The sequence below is a fragment of the Procambarus clarkii genome, chromosome 1 (genome assembly GCF_040958095.1).
Source record: "Procambarus clarkii isolate CNS0578487 chromosome 1, FALCON_Pclarkii_2.0, whole genome shotgun sequence".
Lineage (NCBI taxonomy): Eukaryota > Metazoa > Arthropoda > Malacostraca > Decapoda > Cambaridae > Procambarus > Procambarus clarkii.
The window spans coordinates 42193716-42214585 of NC_091150.1; the positions used below are offsets into that span (position 1 = coordinate 42193716).

General features: G+C 41.1%; 1 protein-coding gene across 7 annotated transcripts in view; it reads right to left on the reverse strand.

Moving 5' to 3' along the window:
• Positions 1 to 6114: 6114 nt before the first annotated feature.
• LOC138349580 (tyrosine-protein phosphatase non-receptor type 4-like) overlaps positions 6115 to 20870 on the reverse strand; it is a 263170-nt gene continuing 248414 nt past the window's right edge. For all 7 annotated transcript variants that reach the window (XM_069301148.1, XM_069300934.1, XM_069301097.1 and 4 more), the window contains 6 exons: positions 15580 to 15837; positions 14649 to 14862; positions 14246 to 14375; positions 11549 to 11666; positions 9377 to 9543; positions 6115 to 8986 (listed from right to left, as the gene is read on the reverse strand). In XM_069301148.1, coding sequence (XP_069157249.1) covers positions 8900 to 8986; positions 9377 to 9543; positions 11549 to 11666; positions 14246 to 14375; positions 14649 to 14862; positions 15580 to 15837 — 974 coding nt within the window. In that variant the 3' untranslated portion in view covers positions 6115 to 8899. The remainder of the gene's footprint in view (positions 8987 to 9376; positions 9544 to 11548; positions 11667 to 14245; positions 14376 to 14648; positions 14863 to 15579; positions 15838 to 20870) is intronic.

Consider the following 20870-nt stretch of genomic DNA (forward strand, 5'->3'; position numbering starts at 1 on the left):
AAGAGGAAAGAAAAACAGGCTCTCATTAGGGCCACCATGACACCACGTGAGATGCGTCCCCGTCGCGGTGTCGGTAATGCATGGCGCCTTCGGGTCCACGCAGCTAAATCTCACCATTCTTCGACGAGCGAGAATCCAGATAAATAAAATATTATTCTACGGACGCTGGCAGTCTTTGTAGTGTGTTGCTTCAGTGACGACTATGCGCCCGTCAATGCCTACAATGATGAATGTAAATTTATTTTGAAATTGAATCCTAGAGAAGCTGGCAACGCGCAAAAAACGTTCATTCGTTGACGTCACCACCAATTTGTATATATAAATTTGAAGAAATGTAGTCTCATAGAGCTAACGATGAAGTATAATTATATTAAATATATCGGTACACTGTCGCCCAAAAAAATTATAGTATATATAACAGCATTTGTTCAAACGTTGAAAAATGGACTGTTGCACCCAAAACGTTGACGTTTTGCACTATTAATATTGTAGAGGGTAGGATAAGGAATGCAACAATTACTCCTAAACTTTTCTAGGCCTCGTATAGCACATACACTATATGTACTAAATTAGGCCTAAGATAGCGTAAGTTTGGCCTAGAATTGCTTATTTAATTCTAGCACTGGTTAAGTTGTATACTTTTCCACTTTTTAGCATGACATTTGGAGTACTCCAAAAGTGCAAAACGAACTTTTTTGGGTGCAACAGTCCATAGTTGTTACATGTTCATTCAGTTTTGGAGGATAGGTGGGAATACTTGGTGTTCGGAATCATGCAATCTGAACAAGATAATACGACATCGCAAATACTTTGAATGATCTAGATACATTAAGGTAATGGGTAAGTTGTCTGCCAGCTAAATAATACAAATAGGTAAATACTATGATTTCCTGTGAAAAGAAATATGCATTTTTATTCAGATAAATTAACGTATTTTACAAATATTTTTTATTAGTACACATACACACACACACACACACACACAGGTTCACGTAGCCAAGAGGACAGCACTCTGAGGCCATAGTCCTAAGGGCCTAGATTCGATTCCCGGTTGAGGCAGAAACAAATAAACAGATTCTTTCACCCGATGTGTCTATTTAGCTGGCAGTTAAATAGCTGTTATGGGATGCATCCTGGGGATTTGTATTTGTGTGTGTGAAATATGATGATATAATAGAAGGAAAGTAGGTCAGTGGTCAGCAAATTTGACAACCGACGGTTAGAAATAGGAATATCTATAATAGCGCATGAATATCCATACAAAAAGAAGAAAAAACACCCTGACAGCAAAGTGAATGGCGATCATATCCACTTAAATCTCTATTATCTTTCTCATGCATACAATAGCACTATTTAGCATAGTTTGAGGGATTAACAGCAAGTAGTGACGGATACTGGTTGACAAGAGGTCAACCCTCGAAAATGTGATTAATATCTGCTTGAAGTTTTTCAGTGTTAAGCCAGTTTATTCCACTAAAATTAAAGTAACCCATGCCACAAATACTGTTTGACCTAGATGCTCTAGATATTTCATCCCATAGATGCTTTGCTTCCATTCTGTCAAGTTTGGTAGCCTGTATATAATTCCTATTACTATAAGATTTTCAGTTTTTTCATTTAATTCTAGCCAAATACTTTGTGTGTGGCTCATTTTTGATTCCCTCTTTTTAGACTACATTTCAAATTTTCCCTATCATATATGGCTTCTCCCCCCTCCTCATCTAATATATCTGTGTGAAAAAGTTTAAATCTGTTTATTTGATATTCAGCTAATAGTTCTCTGTTTTCTACATTCATCCATGTTTTGGTAAGTGCAATAACATTTGTTTCTGTGCAGACAAGAGCATTCAAATTGTTTATTTTGTTCCTTAGACTCCTACTGTTCGTGTAATATACCTTAAGTGTATTGTTATTTTGAGGCCCTTGTCCTTCCCTGTTCATTTTGTCATTTTTTTCCCCTAACCAGCACATACTTTTATTGCCTCATTTCTCCATATCAATTCCCATACCGCTATCTATTAAAAGTTTAAACCCAAACAATCCCCTTCAACCACAGGTTCCAACGAATTGACAACAGCAACAACTCCATTGTAATTGCTCCAGCCCCTTGATAAATGCACCCCATCCTGAACATATGTCATTCCTTCCATAGAAGTGTTCCCAGTTATCAATGAATGATATCGCCTTTGATTTACAATATTTGTCCAGTCAGCAATTGACACCAAGTGCCCTCAATAACCATTCATTTCCAACTCCCTTTCATGGAATACTGCCACATATGATCGGAATTCCTCCCTTGCTCTTAATTCTATGGGTGTCTTAAACCTCTGTATCAGTGCCTCACTCCTAACTCATCCTACATCATTTTCACCAGCACTGATATAAATAATGGAATAATGGGTTTGTTCCTATTTCCAGTCATAACATCATTCATGTTATTTACTATATCACCAATTCCTGCTCCCAGATAGCAAACCCTTAATCTGTTTTCCCTATCTCTGGCTCATAAAGCTCTATCCAGATACCTCACCTGGGACTCTCTCACAACCAAAATTCACTTAGGTATTTCCTTTACTTTGTGGTCAACTTAAAGGACTGGTGCTCCCTTCATTGCCTTGCCTTTTGAGTGAACTGTTGTCTGCCTACAGCAGTCATCTTCCAGCATGGTGAATGGGTTGGAAGTCTTTATGCCATCTGTAGGTGGCCTCGTCAGTCTTCTTGAAACCCCTGTCCCCTACGATAATCCAAGATGTAGACCCCCTACTGCTGCTCCCCTCTTTTGCTTCCTCTTGCCATTGTTTCATGTCTTAGCTCCTGCATCTGCTGTAGCTCCTTCTGCAGGGAATCCAGCTCTGCCCTCAGAGCTCCATATAGCTCCCTCACCAGCACAAGTTCAAATTCTACACCTTCCAAATTCAGTACCAAGACAATTGGACCTCCAGCTAACACACCCTCTCACTGTGACTGACTGCGAAGGGTTTATATGTACGAATGGGGCTGTGCAAGTTATTGAGGTTATACAAAGGACTTAGTTTACAAATTTGCCTCATTTGTATTAGGGACTTAAATCTTCCATCTTTTCATATAGCCCAAATAAATTACAGTAATTGTTTACATTTCTAGCAGCATAAAGCTCCCACCACCCTCGCAGGTGCATCCTCCTTCCATTGGGGAAGGCTCATGGATTCCCACCATCCCTGTCCCGCACTTCATTTCCTCATGCACTACTCACTCTTTGCTATCTTTACATCGAATGACCAGACTAACCACCAGAACAACAAAACTTGTAGGAACCACCGCCAGACTGTCAGAGATAGCATACACATATTGCTTCACAGAAACCTTCAGTATAGAACAAGTGCATGGACAGATAATCTGGTCAAGATTCTAGAGAAAGTGGACTTAAAACGGCCCATTAAAAACAAAGAAGAAGAGCCCATGTCAGCACTTTCAGCAGCATCCTCCATGGGAAGAATCGAGTCTAAAGATAATCATTGAAGGCTTACCAGTTAAAAAATCAGCCTGTGACTCGCATAGGCTCAAAGCAATCATTGAACAACAAATGGAAAGCATCTTAAGACTGACAATTACTCACATCTTCACAGATGGAGCAGTTGATCAAGAAAGAGGTTCTGCATAGGCAGCAGTTTACACTAACAACAATGAAGCTTACTGGAGCATGAATAGTGGGTGCTCAGCATTGCAAACAGAATTATATGCCCTGAAAGAGGCCATAAATTATGCAATTTAGAATAATTTACATGATTTTATCATTCATACTGACTCTAAATCTTCGCTCCAGGCATTGTTATCCAGCCAGCACATAGATAATATACAATTCGTCACAGAAATCCTACATATAGGAAAATATAATATACATATAGGAACCACCCCATACATCGAGAAATGCACCTCACGACACTGGAAGATAGAAGCGTATGGGGAGACATGATCACTACCTACAAAATTCTCAAGAGGAATTGACAAGGTAGATAAGAATAAACTGTTTAACACAGGTGGTGCACGAACAAGGGAACACAGGTGGAAAATGAGTACCCATATGAGCCACAGGGATGTTAGAAAGAACTTTTTCAGTGTCAGAGTAGAATGCATTAATGCAGATGGAATGCATTAGGCAGTGATGTGGTGGAGGCTGACTCCATACACAGTTTCAAATGTAGATATGATAGAGCCCAGTAGGCTCAGGAATCTCTACACCAATTGATTGACAGTTGAGAGGCAGGACCAAAGAGCCAGAGCTCAACCCCCGCAAGCACAACTAGGCGAGTACAAGTCACATTTGGCTTGGATGATAATGAAAAGGCAGACTCACTAGCAAAAACTGCCACTGCTCTACTTGTACAGGTTAAAATACTGTACCTCCAAGTTTTTCACAGATTTAGGAGGAAATCAAGAAGAAAATACAGAACAATACTCCCATCTATCAAAAGTCGCCACAGAGCCAAAGTAGCGGAAGATTCACTGCGATGTGGTACGAACAAGCCACTGGTTACTCCTCTTTCAAGCCTAGCAAAAAGATATCCTGAAACATCACACTAGCCATACACAGACTCAGACTTAGTTACAAGTGCTGCTGGGAGGTAATAAACCCAATAGTTAAGGAGTGTCATATCTGTGGAGCAGAGGTGCCGCTATTAAACTACTTACTGGAATGTGAAGCAACTGAAGCCCTGCCCATCAAACTCAACATTCATCTGACAAGAGCAGCTGCATTAAATGCAAAATCTACAGCAACGACAATGGTTAGAAAAGCAGTTAAAGAATGGGACACACTAGTGAACACTGCATCTATATCCGCCACCCAGACAATGTTATTAAAACAAGACCTAAAACTAGTGCACAAAAACAGAAGTGGAAAAAGAAACGGGAGAAAAGGAGGAAACCCCAACCTACATTTAAAACTTTCAACCAAATATCACAGTAACAAGGTTATCACAAATAACCGAACTCAATTACGGGCTCACTATGGCCTGTGCAACATGAAAATTTCCTTCTGAGTAGCTAAATCTAAAACATCCAATGACCCAGTATGGTTAACTGGAACTCGAGACCTTGTGTTAATTCCCTGCATCCTCCAATGACGCTGGTTTGCTCTGCATCCTTGTTCCATGTTTCTCCTTGTTTTGGGGTTATTCATTTAATTTTCTCCATGTTTTGAGGTTACAATATTCATTTCATTTTCTCAAGTGCTCCTGAGATTTTTGTTATTCAGTTCTAGATTTATTCAATTCTCTCATGTGCCCAGTGCTTCCCCAACACCCGAGATGTTTCTCCTTCGATGCTAGTACGGTCCCCGTCCTGCCTCTATTTTGCTCAAGTTTTCTGTACCATTCATCCACCCCCTTGCCTCCTGCCCCAACCTATAACCAGGCCTCCTGATTAGTGGTCTGGTTAACCAGGCTACTGGATGCAGCTGCTCACAGCTCGATCAGGTATCCTCTGGAGATGTTTATCAAGTTCTTTCTTGAACATTGTGAGAGGTCTGTTGGTTATGCTCCACATGTGTAGAGGGAGTGTTGTAAAGTATCGGGCCTCTTTCGGGGTACCTGTTACACCAATTTGCTTTTCATTGGGGGCTATTTTGCATTTCCTGCCATGCCTCCTGGTCTTATGAGGCATTATTTCCATGTGCAGATTTGGAATCAATCCAAGTACAGTATACAGTACAGGACATAGTACAACATATAGCATACTGTACATGATATACAGCATTTATAAACTATAAATGCATTTGTAGCAAGTATATTCGAATTCTCCTCATGACTCCTACTGACTTTCTCAAAATTACTATTTTATGGAAACTTGTTTGTGAAGTGAACTGACCACAGAGAGTCTTCAGTTTCCCACTCTGGAAACTAGGTTTGTCAATAAATACGAACATCAGAGGTTGAAATCCGGTGGGTTGATTTGATCCAATTTTAAAGGGGTCAGTTATATAGAGGCTTGGTTTTTTATGGGTGCACTGAATTCATACGATAGGAGATATTGTGGGGCTGCACATCAGTGGTAATATGCTAGACTAATAAAGTCCTAACAAGTATATCATCTGGATAAAAATATAAATGAACAACATTGGATATTAAGAATGCAATCTTTACAAACCACTTCTCTTTATTGCTCGTTTGTGTCAAATATAACACACACTCCTTGTCACATTCATTTACATCACCAAGACTTAAAATAAGACAAATAAGGCATAACTTATATATAACTGAAATAATTTACAATGCAGTGACCAATGCTTTTGGCAGTGTTGACTGGTCATCTTTACATACATTACCTGTCCAAAAATTTTGCATCAGTAACTGACAATGAAACTTTTTTTAATGGCTATGTAGTAAATAAAGTACTGTACACCTAAGCTTACACTGAATATTCTATGATTACAAAGTGAAGCTCATAATACTATAATCATTTTGTATTCTTTATATTTTGTATTATAATACTGTACAGTTAAACCAAGAAGATTACATAAATTTTGTTTTGATGCATAGGGATTTAAAATCACAGAATATTGTGACAAGAGGGATCTGACATGAAGGATCAGACATACCAATCAATAGATTTGGAAAGAATTTATAAAAAAAAAAAATGGTCCAGAAAATAAAAAGACCAAGTACAAGCAAACAGGTTGAACTGCACTAATTGTATTACATGTTACAGATAATTAACCCTGCATGGACAATTATGGTCAGACCCCTTTATTTCTTTGGCAAAGTAGCAGATGACCCCTTCTATTTAGTTTAGACATACTTTGTGATTAGTTGCCTTCTGTGCACTGGACAAACCTGAGCCACCATTCAGAGGCTCACTTCTCTAATCAACCCTTTTCTTTGTACAATAAATTTACCTTTGTGTAAAACCAAATACACGAGATTCATCTTTTAGCTCCGAGTTTGTTTTAACAAAGGTGTAAACACTCTTAGTCAGTTGATGATGAACTTTTAATTTAAAAATATACTGTATTACATAGCATGTTGATTTATAAATTCTCAATCCAAAACAAATTATCTTACCAAATTGAATACACATACTAATTATCTGAATATTCAGACATGCAAACTATCTCGCACTGTTCTACATAAAAGTTTGACACCTTTTACATTCTAATTACTGTACCTCAAACAAACAAAATGTGCACATTAAATAATGACCAAAGGCAATGTGTGTTGTCTACAAGTGTGTTTATTATACCCTGAGTGGTATAGGGGCACACAGCACCCAAAGTTGCCCATGGTTTACATTTAGTATTAAAAAGCCTGTAAGGCAATTGGACAATTCCTGAATAATCCAAACATTTCGTAAGGATATAATGAAACCTCCACACTAGTAACTGAAGTTTTACCTCTGCCACTAGAAGATTCAGGACAATAACTCTTCCGAGGCACTTTGCTCTGCAACATTGCAAAAACGGCTTCACTTTATTAGAGGAAGGTGACCGTGTGCATCACCAGTGTGGGATTGTCGGTTGCTTGAATCGGGCTCTTTTATCAAGAGGAAGGCACATGTGGGTCCCAGGACTGTGGGAGGGGTAATGGCTAACTCTTGTACTGCTTGGGAAACTAACGGACAAAGTCAGCTCACATTACCAGTCTAGACAATGTGGAGAAATCTGAATATTCACTTGGAGGACAGGCACTATGGTGAATATACCCTGTAATGTGGTGTTTAATTACACTGCCTTCCATAATGGTCCAAGATTACATAAATTACTAACAATTTTAAATTTATATACTGTATTGAGATTTGGCAAAGGAAAACTGCCTGATTTGAAGCAGTCTCGGGTTAAAGGCAGTAATTAACAAAAAAAAAATACACTAGTGCCCGACTGGTTTGGGGGGGAGGCCCCTGAATGTGACAGTATCAACCCCAGCAGACAAGAGTAAGATGTGGCAGTGGACATGAACAAATCTCTCAAGTTATCAATGAAAACTTTTACAAACAATTATCGAGATGAAATTTAATAGCAATTGTTGCAAAACATTACAAGGGCACAACATGGTGGCATCAATAATAATATAATGATGACTTAAGAATTTGTATCATGCTTCACAAGGCTTGAATGGTGAAAAGGGTGAGGTGGGTCAAATTATCTTGTGTAAACTACTTTTATTTTCAATAGTTAAGTAGAAAATATCTTTGTAGTAGAAACACCGCTAGGGGTTAGAGTTTGTCTTTTGAAGTCTCATATCTACACATTGTTCACATTCCAAAAATTCTGTACAGGCATAATAATAACCATTTCATGCATACACAGTTTCTATTACACACTCTTCAGTGTGTAAGTCCTTCTGTGCAAGTATTGAGAGACCTAATACATCTTTCAGTGGTTCTCCATCTTTGTTGCAAGAGACATCTGGTGAATTACGATTCTTGAGCAAGTGCAATTTTTGTTTGTTTATACTCTGGTTATATCCTCACTATCAGAAAGCTTTGAATATTTCAAATTATCAACAATTATGTATTGTCTTACATCTAAAGATGCTTCTGAATCTGTATTTCACATAAAGAGGTATCTTCAGTGTCAAATGCATCATTTTAGCTCTTCCTTCATTAAAAAGCTGAACCCCAGAGAGATTCATCCTCTCTGGGATAAATACATTTTTTCTTTGAAGGATATCCTATTATAGGATATGTATATTTTCTTCCTTACACAGCTCTTGAACCTATTTTTACAACCTCATTTTCCATTGTCCTTTATTTGCAGTGTTTTAAAATTCATTAAAGAATTTACAAACTTCCTTTTATATTGCATCACATGAACTAACTTCTCTTACACTTTGTTAGCTACATGTACAGCTCATCCTCCATCATAGGATATTTACAACAACTTATACCATTTTTAATCTGTAACCAACTTTACAGATGATGCAACATCTCATCTTTGCTGGTACTCAGCCATGGGTTTGATGAGACCTTCAGAGTATACTCGTTGAATTGCTTCACACACAAATCTGAACTGACTCTGAAAAAAATAAGAGAATACACCAGAATTACATGCTTGTTTAAGGGAAAAAGACCTATATATACAGATGCCAAGACAGGAGCTATCAGTTTGTACACAGCATATGCATGTAAAACAAAGTTGCAAACCCCGCCACCCCTCCCCCCCCCCACACACACACACACACAAAAGCTTGGGGAGACATGATCACCACATACAAAATTCTCAGGGAAATTAACAGGGTCAAAAACCTTCTAGGATAATGAGGTCTCCCTAGTAAAGGGATGAGGCTGTCCACATGGGCACAACTAGTTACTGGCCATATCCAGCAGTGCTCAACCTGAGATATCATCCACTTAGTACTGTACACATGTGGGTGTAAATGTGTATGTGAATCATTAAAATACTTACAGCTGTCTGGATCATCATTGCTCGTTGATCCCTCATGGCCCGAACAACATCCAGAGGGTAAACTGGTTCATTTGCTTCAATAAGACACTGTGCAGTTTCCATGAGGATAAGAACGCCAGTCCTTCCAATTCCAGCCGAACAATGAACTATGGTGGGTTCTACCATGCCTGGAACATACAAACTGTGTCAGTGCTTGCTAACATCTTACACACCATGACATCATGAATTATACTTAATGTTGTAACTGCAGCAATTGATTGCCTACTTAATTTCTAAAAACACACCTTACTATTTTATGTCTTCCTCCCCAACTAGAAATTAATGGGTTGCTGTATGCAGACTTCTTACTAAATGCTGCCTCATTAATCATACAAAATTGTAAATTAGCAAGCAGGAAGAAGGAACACAGACAAATTATCACTGAGAAATGGACAAGAAAGTATGCAGCATTCAGAGAATAAACAATGTAAATGGAGCACTCCCATAATGGAGAATTGAGAGTAATACATTACACATAACACATTGAGAGTAACACATATTAGACAGACAATGCAAACTCTTGTGAGAGTCACAGGTAATGACATTGCACAACAGTGTCACTGACAAAACTAAAGAACCTCTTGGAAATTCACTTTTCCCAGATATTGTGATATAAAAACAGCAACATTTATTATTACTTTTTAAGGAAATGTTTTGTGAATCAACTTTGTGTTGAGCAAAAACAAGGTGTTGAAGGCTAGAGCAGTAAAAACTGTTCTCTATGACTGGAACAAATAAAATAATATGTAAAGTAATGCTTCCCTATCCTCGTCCATAAATAGGCATAAATTAAGTTTAGGTCATCGTGCTAGTGGTGTGACTAGATATGGGGAAAGAGGGAACCCCCATTGTTGTGCAAGACCATGGGTTGAGCAGAAGATCTCTTGTGAGGAAGCTCCTTGTGCAGCCACGTTTTGTGCTCGTGAATCGGGTCATCCATGAACTCCAGCTGCCACTACCTCAAATTACAAGAGTAGTATCTCATTTCTGGTTTGTCAATATTTGTCTGTTCTTATTTTATGGCCGTTTAATACGTTTGGACGACAACCAGTTATGAGACAGGCGATTTAAAAAAAACATGGCGAGCCCATCACAATCAATCAATTAATTCTACTGAATGTGACATATCTGTGATAGGGAATATTTACAGTAGTTACATTTGTAATCTTTTGGCAGATCTGCGGTGGTCATCAGGGAACCACACGCCATCAACCCATTGCAACACATAGGAACACCTGCCGTAACCAACCAGGCTCATACCTGACTGATGTCCAAATCCCTCATTCTTATACTCATGTTGAAGCCTTCAGGTCAGATAAGGCCATTGAGTATTCAAACTGATACCAGTAGTTTAGTCAACTAATAATTATTACCAAATTCCTATCTATCGACAATTCTAGAGTGATAGGCGATAATTAAATAACCCCCCAAATATGTGCAGAGGGTAAACCCAGTAGGAGATAATTTTAATACAGTTCGCTTAATTCAACAAATACAATAACTACCCCTACTGGGAAAATCCCCACAGCCCCACCCTTGACAACAGAAGTGATGGCATGACTGGGCATGGTAAACCACCAACAAGAGACAAGACTCCTTAGGTGAACACTGATAATTAAAATGGGACAACCTCACTTCAAGAATGCCACAGCTGGTCATCATCTACTGCCACTCAGAAAAACAGAAAAGGAGAAAATATACCATAAGGTCTGTAATACTTCCAATTAGTGTGCTGACTGCAGCTTATATAGCCAATATACACAGATATATGTGTTATCTGCAGATAACACAGATAGATAGAGATAGATCTGCAGTTAAACCGAATAGAAAAATCGGTCAACTTATCTCAATTACCGTTTCCTGCTGCCAAATATCTTGGAACACAAGTGTACAGTTTCTGGAGTGGATTGAGTTTGTGGCACTAGAAACATAGCACCTTCTGTGACCCTACACATCCCTGTAGCACCTGTGCCATATACTGACCGGCCTGACTGTGCAAGACTCTCAAAATTCAACATGCAATAGATTATATACTCCAAGAAGCAGCAAAGTGAGCTAGCACACAAACTGGTGTTGCACAATAGGTTTATTTGAAATATTCTGGTACATACACGAGTTTGAAATCAAACTCACCTGTTCTAGCCTGTCGAACCTGAGTAACAAAGTTTAAGAACTCCGTGGAATCATCTGGCACACCATGGTCTGGCCATGCTAGATACTGCATATGGGTGATGTGACGCTCAATTTGATTCTGCAATATTAGGAACATTTAAAGTAAATATGAAGGACTTTAGTACAGTATTATTTAAGTTTTAGGTATTCAACAAACAAACAAATGCACATGCATGCACTCTCTCACACACACACACACACCACACACACACACACACCAAAATTATGAGAAGGATTAAGACAGAAGAGGACTGCTTGAGGCTTCAAGAAGACCTAGACAAACTAAAGAAATGGTCGAACAAATGGTTGTTGGAGTTTAACCCAAGCAAATGTAATGTAATGAAGATAGGTGTAGGGAGCAGGAGGCCAGTTACAAGGTATCATTTGGGATGATGAAATTCTTCAAGAGTCAGAGAGAGAGACCTGGGGGTTCATATCACACCAGACCTGTCCCCTGAAGCCCATATCAAGAGGATAACATCAGCAGCATATGCCAGGTTGGCTAACATAAGAACGGCATTTAGACACTTGTGCAAGGAATCATTCAGAACTTTGTATACTGCCTATGTCAAACCAATCCTGGAGTATGCAGCCCCAACAGAGTTCATATCTAGTCAAGCATAAGACTAAACTTGAAAAAGTTCAAAGGTTTGCCACCAGACTAGTACCCAGGCTGAGAGGTATGAGCTACAAAGAGAGACTACTAGACTGATACCGGAAAAAGGTGATTGGGTCGACTGTGTCTATTTGGACCTAAAAAAAGGCTTTTAACAGAGTCCCCACACAAGAGGCTGTGCTGGAAACGAACATGCTGAAGGAGTGACAGGGAGGCTTCTGACATGGATGAAAATTTTATAACTGACAGACAGATGAGGGCAGTAATCAGAGACAATGTATCTAACTCGAGAAGTGTTAACAGCAGAGTACCACGGGATTCAGTTCTTGCACCAGTATGTTCATTGTCTACATAAACTATCTACCAGAAGGAATACAAAATTATTTGAACTTATTTGTGGATGATGCTAAGATACTGGGGAAGATAGGAGACGCAGACAATTGAACTGCCCTTCAAATCGATCTTGATAAAATAAGTGCTTGGGGCATAAAGTAGCAAATGGAATTCAATGTGAATAAATGCCGTGTTATGGAATGTGGAATCGGAGAAATTAGACCACACACAACTTACAAATTATGTGGAAAAGAATTACAGAACTCTAATATCCAAAACCACCCCTAGATCTCATTCTTTATTAAACTGTCACCAAAAAGAACATTGTGAGCGTTTGTGTCGCTTTCAAACTTCAGACTTGCTTTTAATTACTGTATATGGATCGTGAAATACTAAAGAAACTATTCATGACTTTTGTGAGACCAAAATCGGAATATGCAGTAGTTGTGCCCAGATCTCAAGCACATAAACTGGAAAAGATGCAAAGGCATGCTACAAAGCATTAAACACGCTAAAACTAAAAGATGGAAAAAAAAAAAAAGGCGAAACGATCACCACTTACAAAACACTAAAAGATGGAAAAAAAAAAAGAGGCGAAACGATCACCACTTACAAAACACTAACAGGAATCAACCAACTTGACAAAATGGAATTCCTGAAACCAGCAACATCACAAACAAGAGAACACAGATTCAAGCTAAGGAAACAAAGGTGCAAAAAAACAAAAAAAAATAGAAAGTTTTCTTTTGCAAAGAGAATGGTAGACAGTTGGAACAATCTAAGTGAGGTGGTTGAGGCTAAAACTGTCAGTAGTTTCAAAGCGTTTGAAATGTAGGTATGATAGAGCCCAATAGGCTGAGAAATCTGTACATTGGTTGACTGACAGTTGAAAGGTGGGACTAAAGAGCCGAAGCTCAATACCCACAAGCACAACTAGGCGAGTACACAAACACACACACACATTAGAAAGTTTTCTTTCGCAAACCGAGTGGTAGATGTTTGGAACAAGTTAAATGAGAAGGTGGTGGAGACCAAAACCATCAGTAGTTTCAAAGCGTTATTTGACAGAGTATGGTACAGTATTGGGAAGACGGGACAACACGAGCAGAACTCTTATCCTGTAACTAAACTTAGGTAATACAGTATACTATATGTATGTATGTCTATATTCACCTAGTTGTGCTTGCGGGAGTTGAGCTCTGCTCTTTCGGCCTGCCTCTTAACTGTCAACCAATCAACTGTTACTAACTAACTCACTTCTTCCCCCCCCCCTCCCACACACACACACACACCTTGGAGAAGCCCGTAACAGCTGTCTAACTCCCACGTACCTATTTACTGCTAGGTAACAGGAGCATCAGGGTAAAAGAAACTGCCCATTTGTCTCCGCTGGCACCGGGAATCGAACCCGGGCCACAGGATTATGAGTCCAGCGCACTGTTCACTCAGCTACCAGACCCTTCCCCTCCCCCTCTCCCTTTCTCCCTCCCTCCCTCCCCTCTCTCCCTTTCTCCCTCTCCCTCCCTCCCTCCCTCTCCCTCCCTCCCCTCTCTCCCTTTCTCCCTCCCTCCCCTCTTTCCCTCTCCCTCCCCTCTCTCCCTTTCTCCCTCCCTTCCCTCTCTCCCTTTCTCCCTCCCTCCCTCCCTCTGTGTGTGTTTTTTAAGGGGCTGGGGGTAGGAGGATAAGGTAACGAGTGAATGTCAACCAACCTCGGTATTGATGAGTGTGAATTCTCTATATGCAAAACCAGGTGTCTCCTCTTCTTTCAAGCATGTGACGTGCAGTGTACCGAAGTCTACTGTTTCATAAAGTCTAGGCCAGTATCTGTGGCATTTTACTCTGAAATTTGATTTGAGAACTGTATCAGACATTATCTCTGCAGTTTATGTAATAGTCAAAAACTATTATAAAATATAACTGATAAGAAAATAGTACTTTTGTCTTAGGCCAACCTTTTCAACTCTGAACAAATATATCATTCTCCCATTATCATTATTATATAGTAACTGTGCATTAATGTGTTAAAAATAACCCAGAGATTATTTCCTCAATGATCATACTGTCGACACATTGCATGCAGGAAACGTGTGTCCTAACGACTTAACCACTCACCTTCCCTGTTCTACGACTGTTGTGAGCATGACTATTAGTGTTGACTGCTGTTCCCAAACCATCTGCCAGAAGTCTGTGCACGTGCCTGTCAGTGGACCCTGACAGGCAATATAGCGGTTAACGATGCCCGACCCTTGAATCTCCATGTTGACATACGACGCATTAATATATTCACATGACGCACTGTAAGTGAGGATGACTCGCGTCGTGTCATCTGATGGGCACAATAACCAGGGATGAGACAATTTAAATATGTTCGACTAAGTTGGTACAATGCATAACCGAGATTTTGAATAACAACACTATCAATATATAAATACTGTTACATTAGAGTACTGTACAAAATTGCATTGTAGAGGAGATCCAGAATGTTTTAGAAAGCAAGATGTTATTAAAAGGCTCTTAATTCCTGCCACAAGTACTCCTTGAACAAACAATAATGGCAGTACACTGTGCAATAGTCATGTTTAATTTAAAATTTCATTTTAAAATAAATACTGTGCAAATATGAAATTCTGATTATTCTCTCAAAATTATATTAAAATTATATTATTATAATAATATTAATAATAAGTAATGGCAATGTCTTCTCACAGACATAACAACATAGGATAAAAACCCACTTGTGTATTTGTGAAATTTATGTAAGGAATTTACACCAATGTCTTTCACACACTCCTGAGTGCTTTGTCAAGGTTTGTGATTGGGTACGAGACTTACATCTCAACGTCTGAACCTAATCAATGTCTAGACGTTGAGATGCAAGTCTCGTCCTAATCGCAGACCGTTTAAACCTTAACAAAACACTCAGGAGTGTGTGAAAGACATTGGTGTAAAAATTCCTTACATAAATTTCACAAAGACAAGTGTGTGGGGTTTTTATTCAGTATTAATAAGTATATAATATTAATTCACAATATAACAAACTCACATGGCGAAATGTCACGATATCTGTTCTTTTTCTCGTTTTCTGGTCTGCGAGCGTGTGTGACGGTGAGACCAGGCTTGCGCCTGTACAGCTGCTCGAACTGCGCCACCAAGGACCCGGCCTCCAGACCCTCAGAGAGCAACAGCATGGACTCGTGGAGAGGTGCAGTCTGAGACCCCGCAACTCCCACACTGACAGTCGTCGGCAAGGCCTCGGGGACATACTGGAATGCTGGCTCTTCTAGCTCCTCTGCCAGGTACACTGTAACAAACATCACCTGATAAGCTACACTCGCATTTATACTGTACCACCAGGTACACTAACATGTTACCACCTGTTACCTAGCAGTAAAATAGGTACCTGGGTGTTAGTCAGTTGTCACGGGCTGCTTCCTGGGGGGTGGAGGCCTGGTCAAGGACCGGGCCGCGGGGACACTAAAAAGCCACGAAATCATCTCAAGATAACCTCAAGATAACATCACTTGGTAAGCTACACTCGCATTTACACTATCACCAACATATGTATACTAATAAAATTAATATTTTATGGATTTTTAATAAAATTATAAACTACACTGAACAGCGTTTGTATACATCAAATATTTTAAACTATCCTAAGTAGGCTGACTGTATACAGACAAAATTCAGTACATTAATTTTCAGTAACACTACAAACATCCTGTAATTGTAAATTGTGTACATAATAATGCATGTACACGCCTGGCTTGAGTTCAAGCTCCTGGATCCTACCTCTTATTGATTAGCTGATGTAGTTCAGCACTTGCCACTGCTTTAAGGTTTATGTAATTATTACACAGAAAATATTCTTTCTAGTGAACCTTTAGACTTATAATTGCAGCCCATCCTCCTGCTTAGATAGTACTTATAGTAACGATGCGGACCATCGTACATAATATTGACGAAATGGACAATTAGAATGTAGAATACCGTACTAGCCGGAAGAGGTTTTGTATTTTTGTTGTTAATAAAACCAGATCTAACCATCCTAAGTCTAATACAAACTATATGAGGACTAATATAGAACATATATGTGCTATACTAAGCCTAGGAATATTTAAGTTTGTTTTTTAGCTTTATTGTATGAATTGTCCAATACGTCAATATATGTACGATGGTCCACGTATCTTGAGGTTATATCTTGAGATGATTTCCGGGCTTGACGTCCCCGCGGCCCGGTCCTCGGCAGAAACTCTGCCGTAGTTACCAAGAGTACTATTTAAACAGGAGGATGGGTTGTAGCCTACAATTCGGTATTCAACCATTATCTAACAGTGAAAAGGTGAGGACCGGGCTACGGGGACGATAAGCCCTGAAACCATCTCAAGATAACCTCGTTTGCAAGTAGTGGGACCAGCCCCCCCCCCAAGGGGATGAACCAGGTCTCAACCCCCCCCCCCAAAAAAAAAAGGGGCGAGGTTACAGGCTGTTACCATGCGTCTCTGATCCTCTTCAAGAACAAAAGTACAAAATGTAAACTGGAGGCGATGAGTCACAATAACGTGGCTGAAGAATGTCGACTTGAGAATGGTCCAGGACGGACCGAAACGTCGTCGTCCCTTCACCTTCTAGTGTGTGGTCTGGTCAACAAAATGTGAACTCTCTGGGTGCAAGTTTACATACGGTCCACAATCGCTGTATGTACTACAACTTTTGGAGGATAAGAACCAAGAATTACCCCAAGTCCGTACAATCACACCCATCAAAATAATTGATCATAAAACGAGTGGTAGGCTCTCACTACGAAATACAAACTGCTACACATGGTTAACTGTTAATATTTTGGACTATTGAAAATTGGTAACCCATTGTCGGGGACAGGAAGCCAGTTACAATTATGGAGGTGTCTCAGGCGTAAGACTGACCTCTTCAAAGATGCAACCCACAAGTTGCCAAACCCCGGTTATTTTGCTTAACTACTAGGACGCATGGTGCATTAGGTGGAAAGAAAAGTGGCCGGGAATCGAAGTAAGGGTTTAGTAGGTTGCGAATCGACTCCACAGACCACTACACTTCAGAGGCAAGTAACGTCGCCGTAGTGTAGTGGCCAGTCGTGTAGCCGTACGTCGCTGTGGTGTAGCCGTACGTCGCTGTGGTGTAGCAGACCTCTACACTACATCACCTTAATTATAGCAAGAAAATCTAACCCATCGCAAATCCTCGCAAAACGTAACTAGTTTTCTTCGTGTTTTGTTATAAACTTATACACATACGCATTGCTACACATTTTCAATGTTGAAACATTGCGCAACAGGATGAGTTGCATAACCAACTGCGTAAAAATAGAGTACAAATAATACAATTCCAAGCGACACAACACAGTTGAGCGTAGTTAATAATACTGACACGGGCAGAACTGTTGCAGTGTGTGAGGCTGCAGCTCCCGGACCCACACGGCCATCCTGCCCTGCTCACCTTCGTCACGTGACTGATCGCTGCCACTCTTGCCTCAGACACCTGAACTATCTAATCAGGGACATGTGACGTCTTCACGCGGCCCACAACAACTCAGAGGAAAAACCTTAAACATTCGAAATGGTTCACAAGACAATGTAGACAATCTTGGCACTTTAGTATAATGCATTAATCAAAATTATGAAATTTAATAAACTGAAATTCGATTATGATTATTATTTATATATATATATATATAAACACACCAATTAATCCGCCACTTTATTTTAAATTTAAGTATCAGCGCTCATGATACGAAGACAAAGTTATAAAAGAAAGCAAAATATATTGTTCAATATTTGAATGATTCGACAAATTTGTTAAATATGACCCAGTAAATGATTCTGCGAGAAGCGGAGGTGCACAGCGGGGACACCGTGTCGCGGCGAGGTCACATTCCCAGGTGAAGCACAAGAATGGCGCGACTTTCTGAGGTGGGGGTGTAGAGGTGCACACTAGGGGGGGGGGGGGGGGAGCAGGACTGGTCACTACTAAACACGACAGTTACTCGGTGTGAGGGAGAAGGCAGTAGTGAGGCCAGCTGAGGTGTGGGAGTGCCTGGGGTGGCCACGTGTGTCGACGCCACCTTCTCCAACCTTACAGGATTAACACTAACTGGTTCATACAATGTTGCCAACCATTCCACCCCTCACGTTTCTTCGACATCTTAATTTATTCGGGTATTTACTTGGTTTTCTAAACTGAATATGCTTTTAAGCAGCATTGATTTGACACTTGCAAGTATGAGGAGAGGTCTCGGAGGACAGCTTGCCATAACACACCGGTCACGGCCGCCGCCTCAACCTCTGCACAAATTCCAATGGTGACTTTTACAGCTTCAATTTATTCAGGCAACAGCTTCACAACACAGCTGTGTGTGTTCTACCGAGGTAACAGCGTTCATAGGAAGATATCCAGCAGTAAGGTGGAAATATATAACGATACACATTCGTCCCATGTAATCCCAATAATATGATTAAAGTACAACATATTTCAGGCCTTCATCAAACACAGTGCCCATCCTAGTGTTTCGATCGCCATGAAAATCTTTCCTGTGAATACAACTTTGTGAAAAATATTGTATTCACAGCAATTGAACAAGGCTGCTCCTACCCTGGCAATCCCCCCCCCCCCCACACACAAAAAAAAAACATCGATTACGATTTTTGTTTGATGTTCATAAAAGTTGAAGTACCTTGATAAACTAGAGCACTCGTTAGTCACCTGATAAGCAAGAGACGTGTTTCAAGGTCCAGCAATGTGTGTTACCAGAACACCGGATACCAGGCACATTAACGTCTGGACGCCGGTCCCGTGGCCGGTGGTGGACCCCACACCCCATCTCGTGGGCAGTCCTGGACCCCACACCCCATCTCGTGGGCGGTCCTGGACCCCATACCCCATCTTGTGGGCGGTCCTGGACCCCATACCCCATCTTGTGGGCGGTCCTGGACCCCACACCCCATCTCGTGGGCAGTCCTGGACCCCATACCCCATCTCGTGGGCGGTCCTGGACCCCACACCCCATCTCGTGGGCAGTCCTGGACCCCACACCCCATCTCGTGGGCGGTCCTGGACCCCACACCCCATCTCGTGGGCGGTCCTGGACCCCATACCCCATCTCGTGTGCTGTGTTGTATAAGGTTACAGATGTATACAATGAGCTTAAGAACTGAACTCCCCCAAAATTCATTTAGGTAAGCAAGTTACAATCTTGACAGCTGTAGTTACACAGATTAATGGGTTCGAGAACGCGCAAAAGTATAGTCTCTAAGCTAAGCAACTTAAACATGCTGTTATCTAGTATCACACAACATTAACATTAGTTAGAGCGATCGTAGAGTTAATAATTATTATCTATGTTTAAAGATACAGTATACCAACGTTTTCTTTGTACGACAGAAAACTTGACTAACGGAACTTAGGATCTGGTATACTAATGTATTTTAAAATATTTTGCAGGAAACCCAGCATATCAACCTGTGCTTCTACGTAGCGGAATTGCATTTAAAATACAAACCATGATAATTACTGAACAATTCAATGGTAAGTGGTACTGAAAAAGGCCACCGGATAATTCCTTCCGTCACGTCTCAAGGCGGAAAGTGACGCGGAAATTTACCCACGCGAGACAATGCCATGAATCTACCCGCCCTAGCTAATTGTTCCAAGGACAACTATTGTCCATGACACACAATAGTCTACATGACAGAATGGCTGTACCAGACACTGGTACAGTGACCAGCCCCCCCACCCCCCTCGTGGACCAGACACTGGTACAGTGACCAGCCCGCCCCCCCCCCTTGTGGACCAGACACTGGTACAGTGACCAGCCCCCCCCTCGTGGACCAGACACTGGTACAGTGACCAGCCCCCCCCCCTCGTGGACCAGACACTAGCACAGTGACCAGGCCCCCCCTCGTGGACCAGACACTGGTACAGTGACCAGCCCCCCCCCCTCGTGGACCAGACACTAGCACAGTGACCAGGCTCCCCCCCTCGTGGACCAGACACTGGTACAGTGACCAGGCCCCCCCCTCGTGGACCAGACACTAGCACAGTGACCAGGCCCCCCCTCGTGGACCAGACACTGGTACAGTGACCAGGCCCCCCCCTCGTGGACCAGACACTGGTACAGTGACCAGCCCCCCCCCTCGTGGACCAGACACTGGTACAGTGACCAGGCCCCCCCCCTCGTGGACCAGACACTGGTACAGTGACCAGCCCCCCCCTCGTGGACCAGACACTGGTACAGTGACCAGCCCCCCCCCCCCTCGTGGACCAGACACTGGTACAGTGACCAGCCCCCCCCTCGTGGACCAG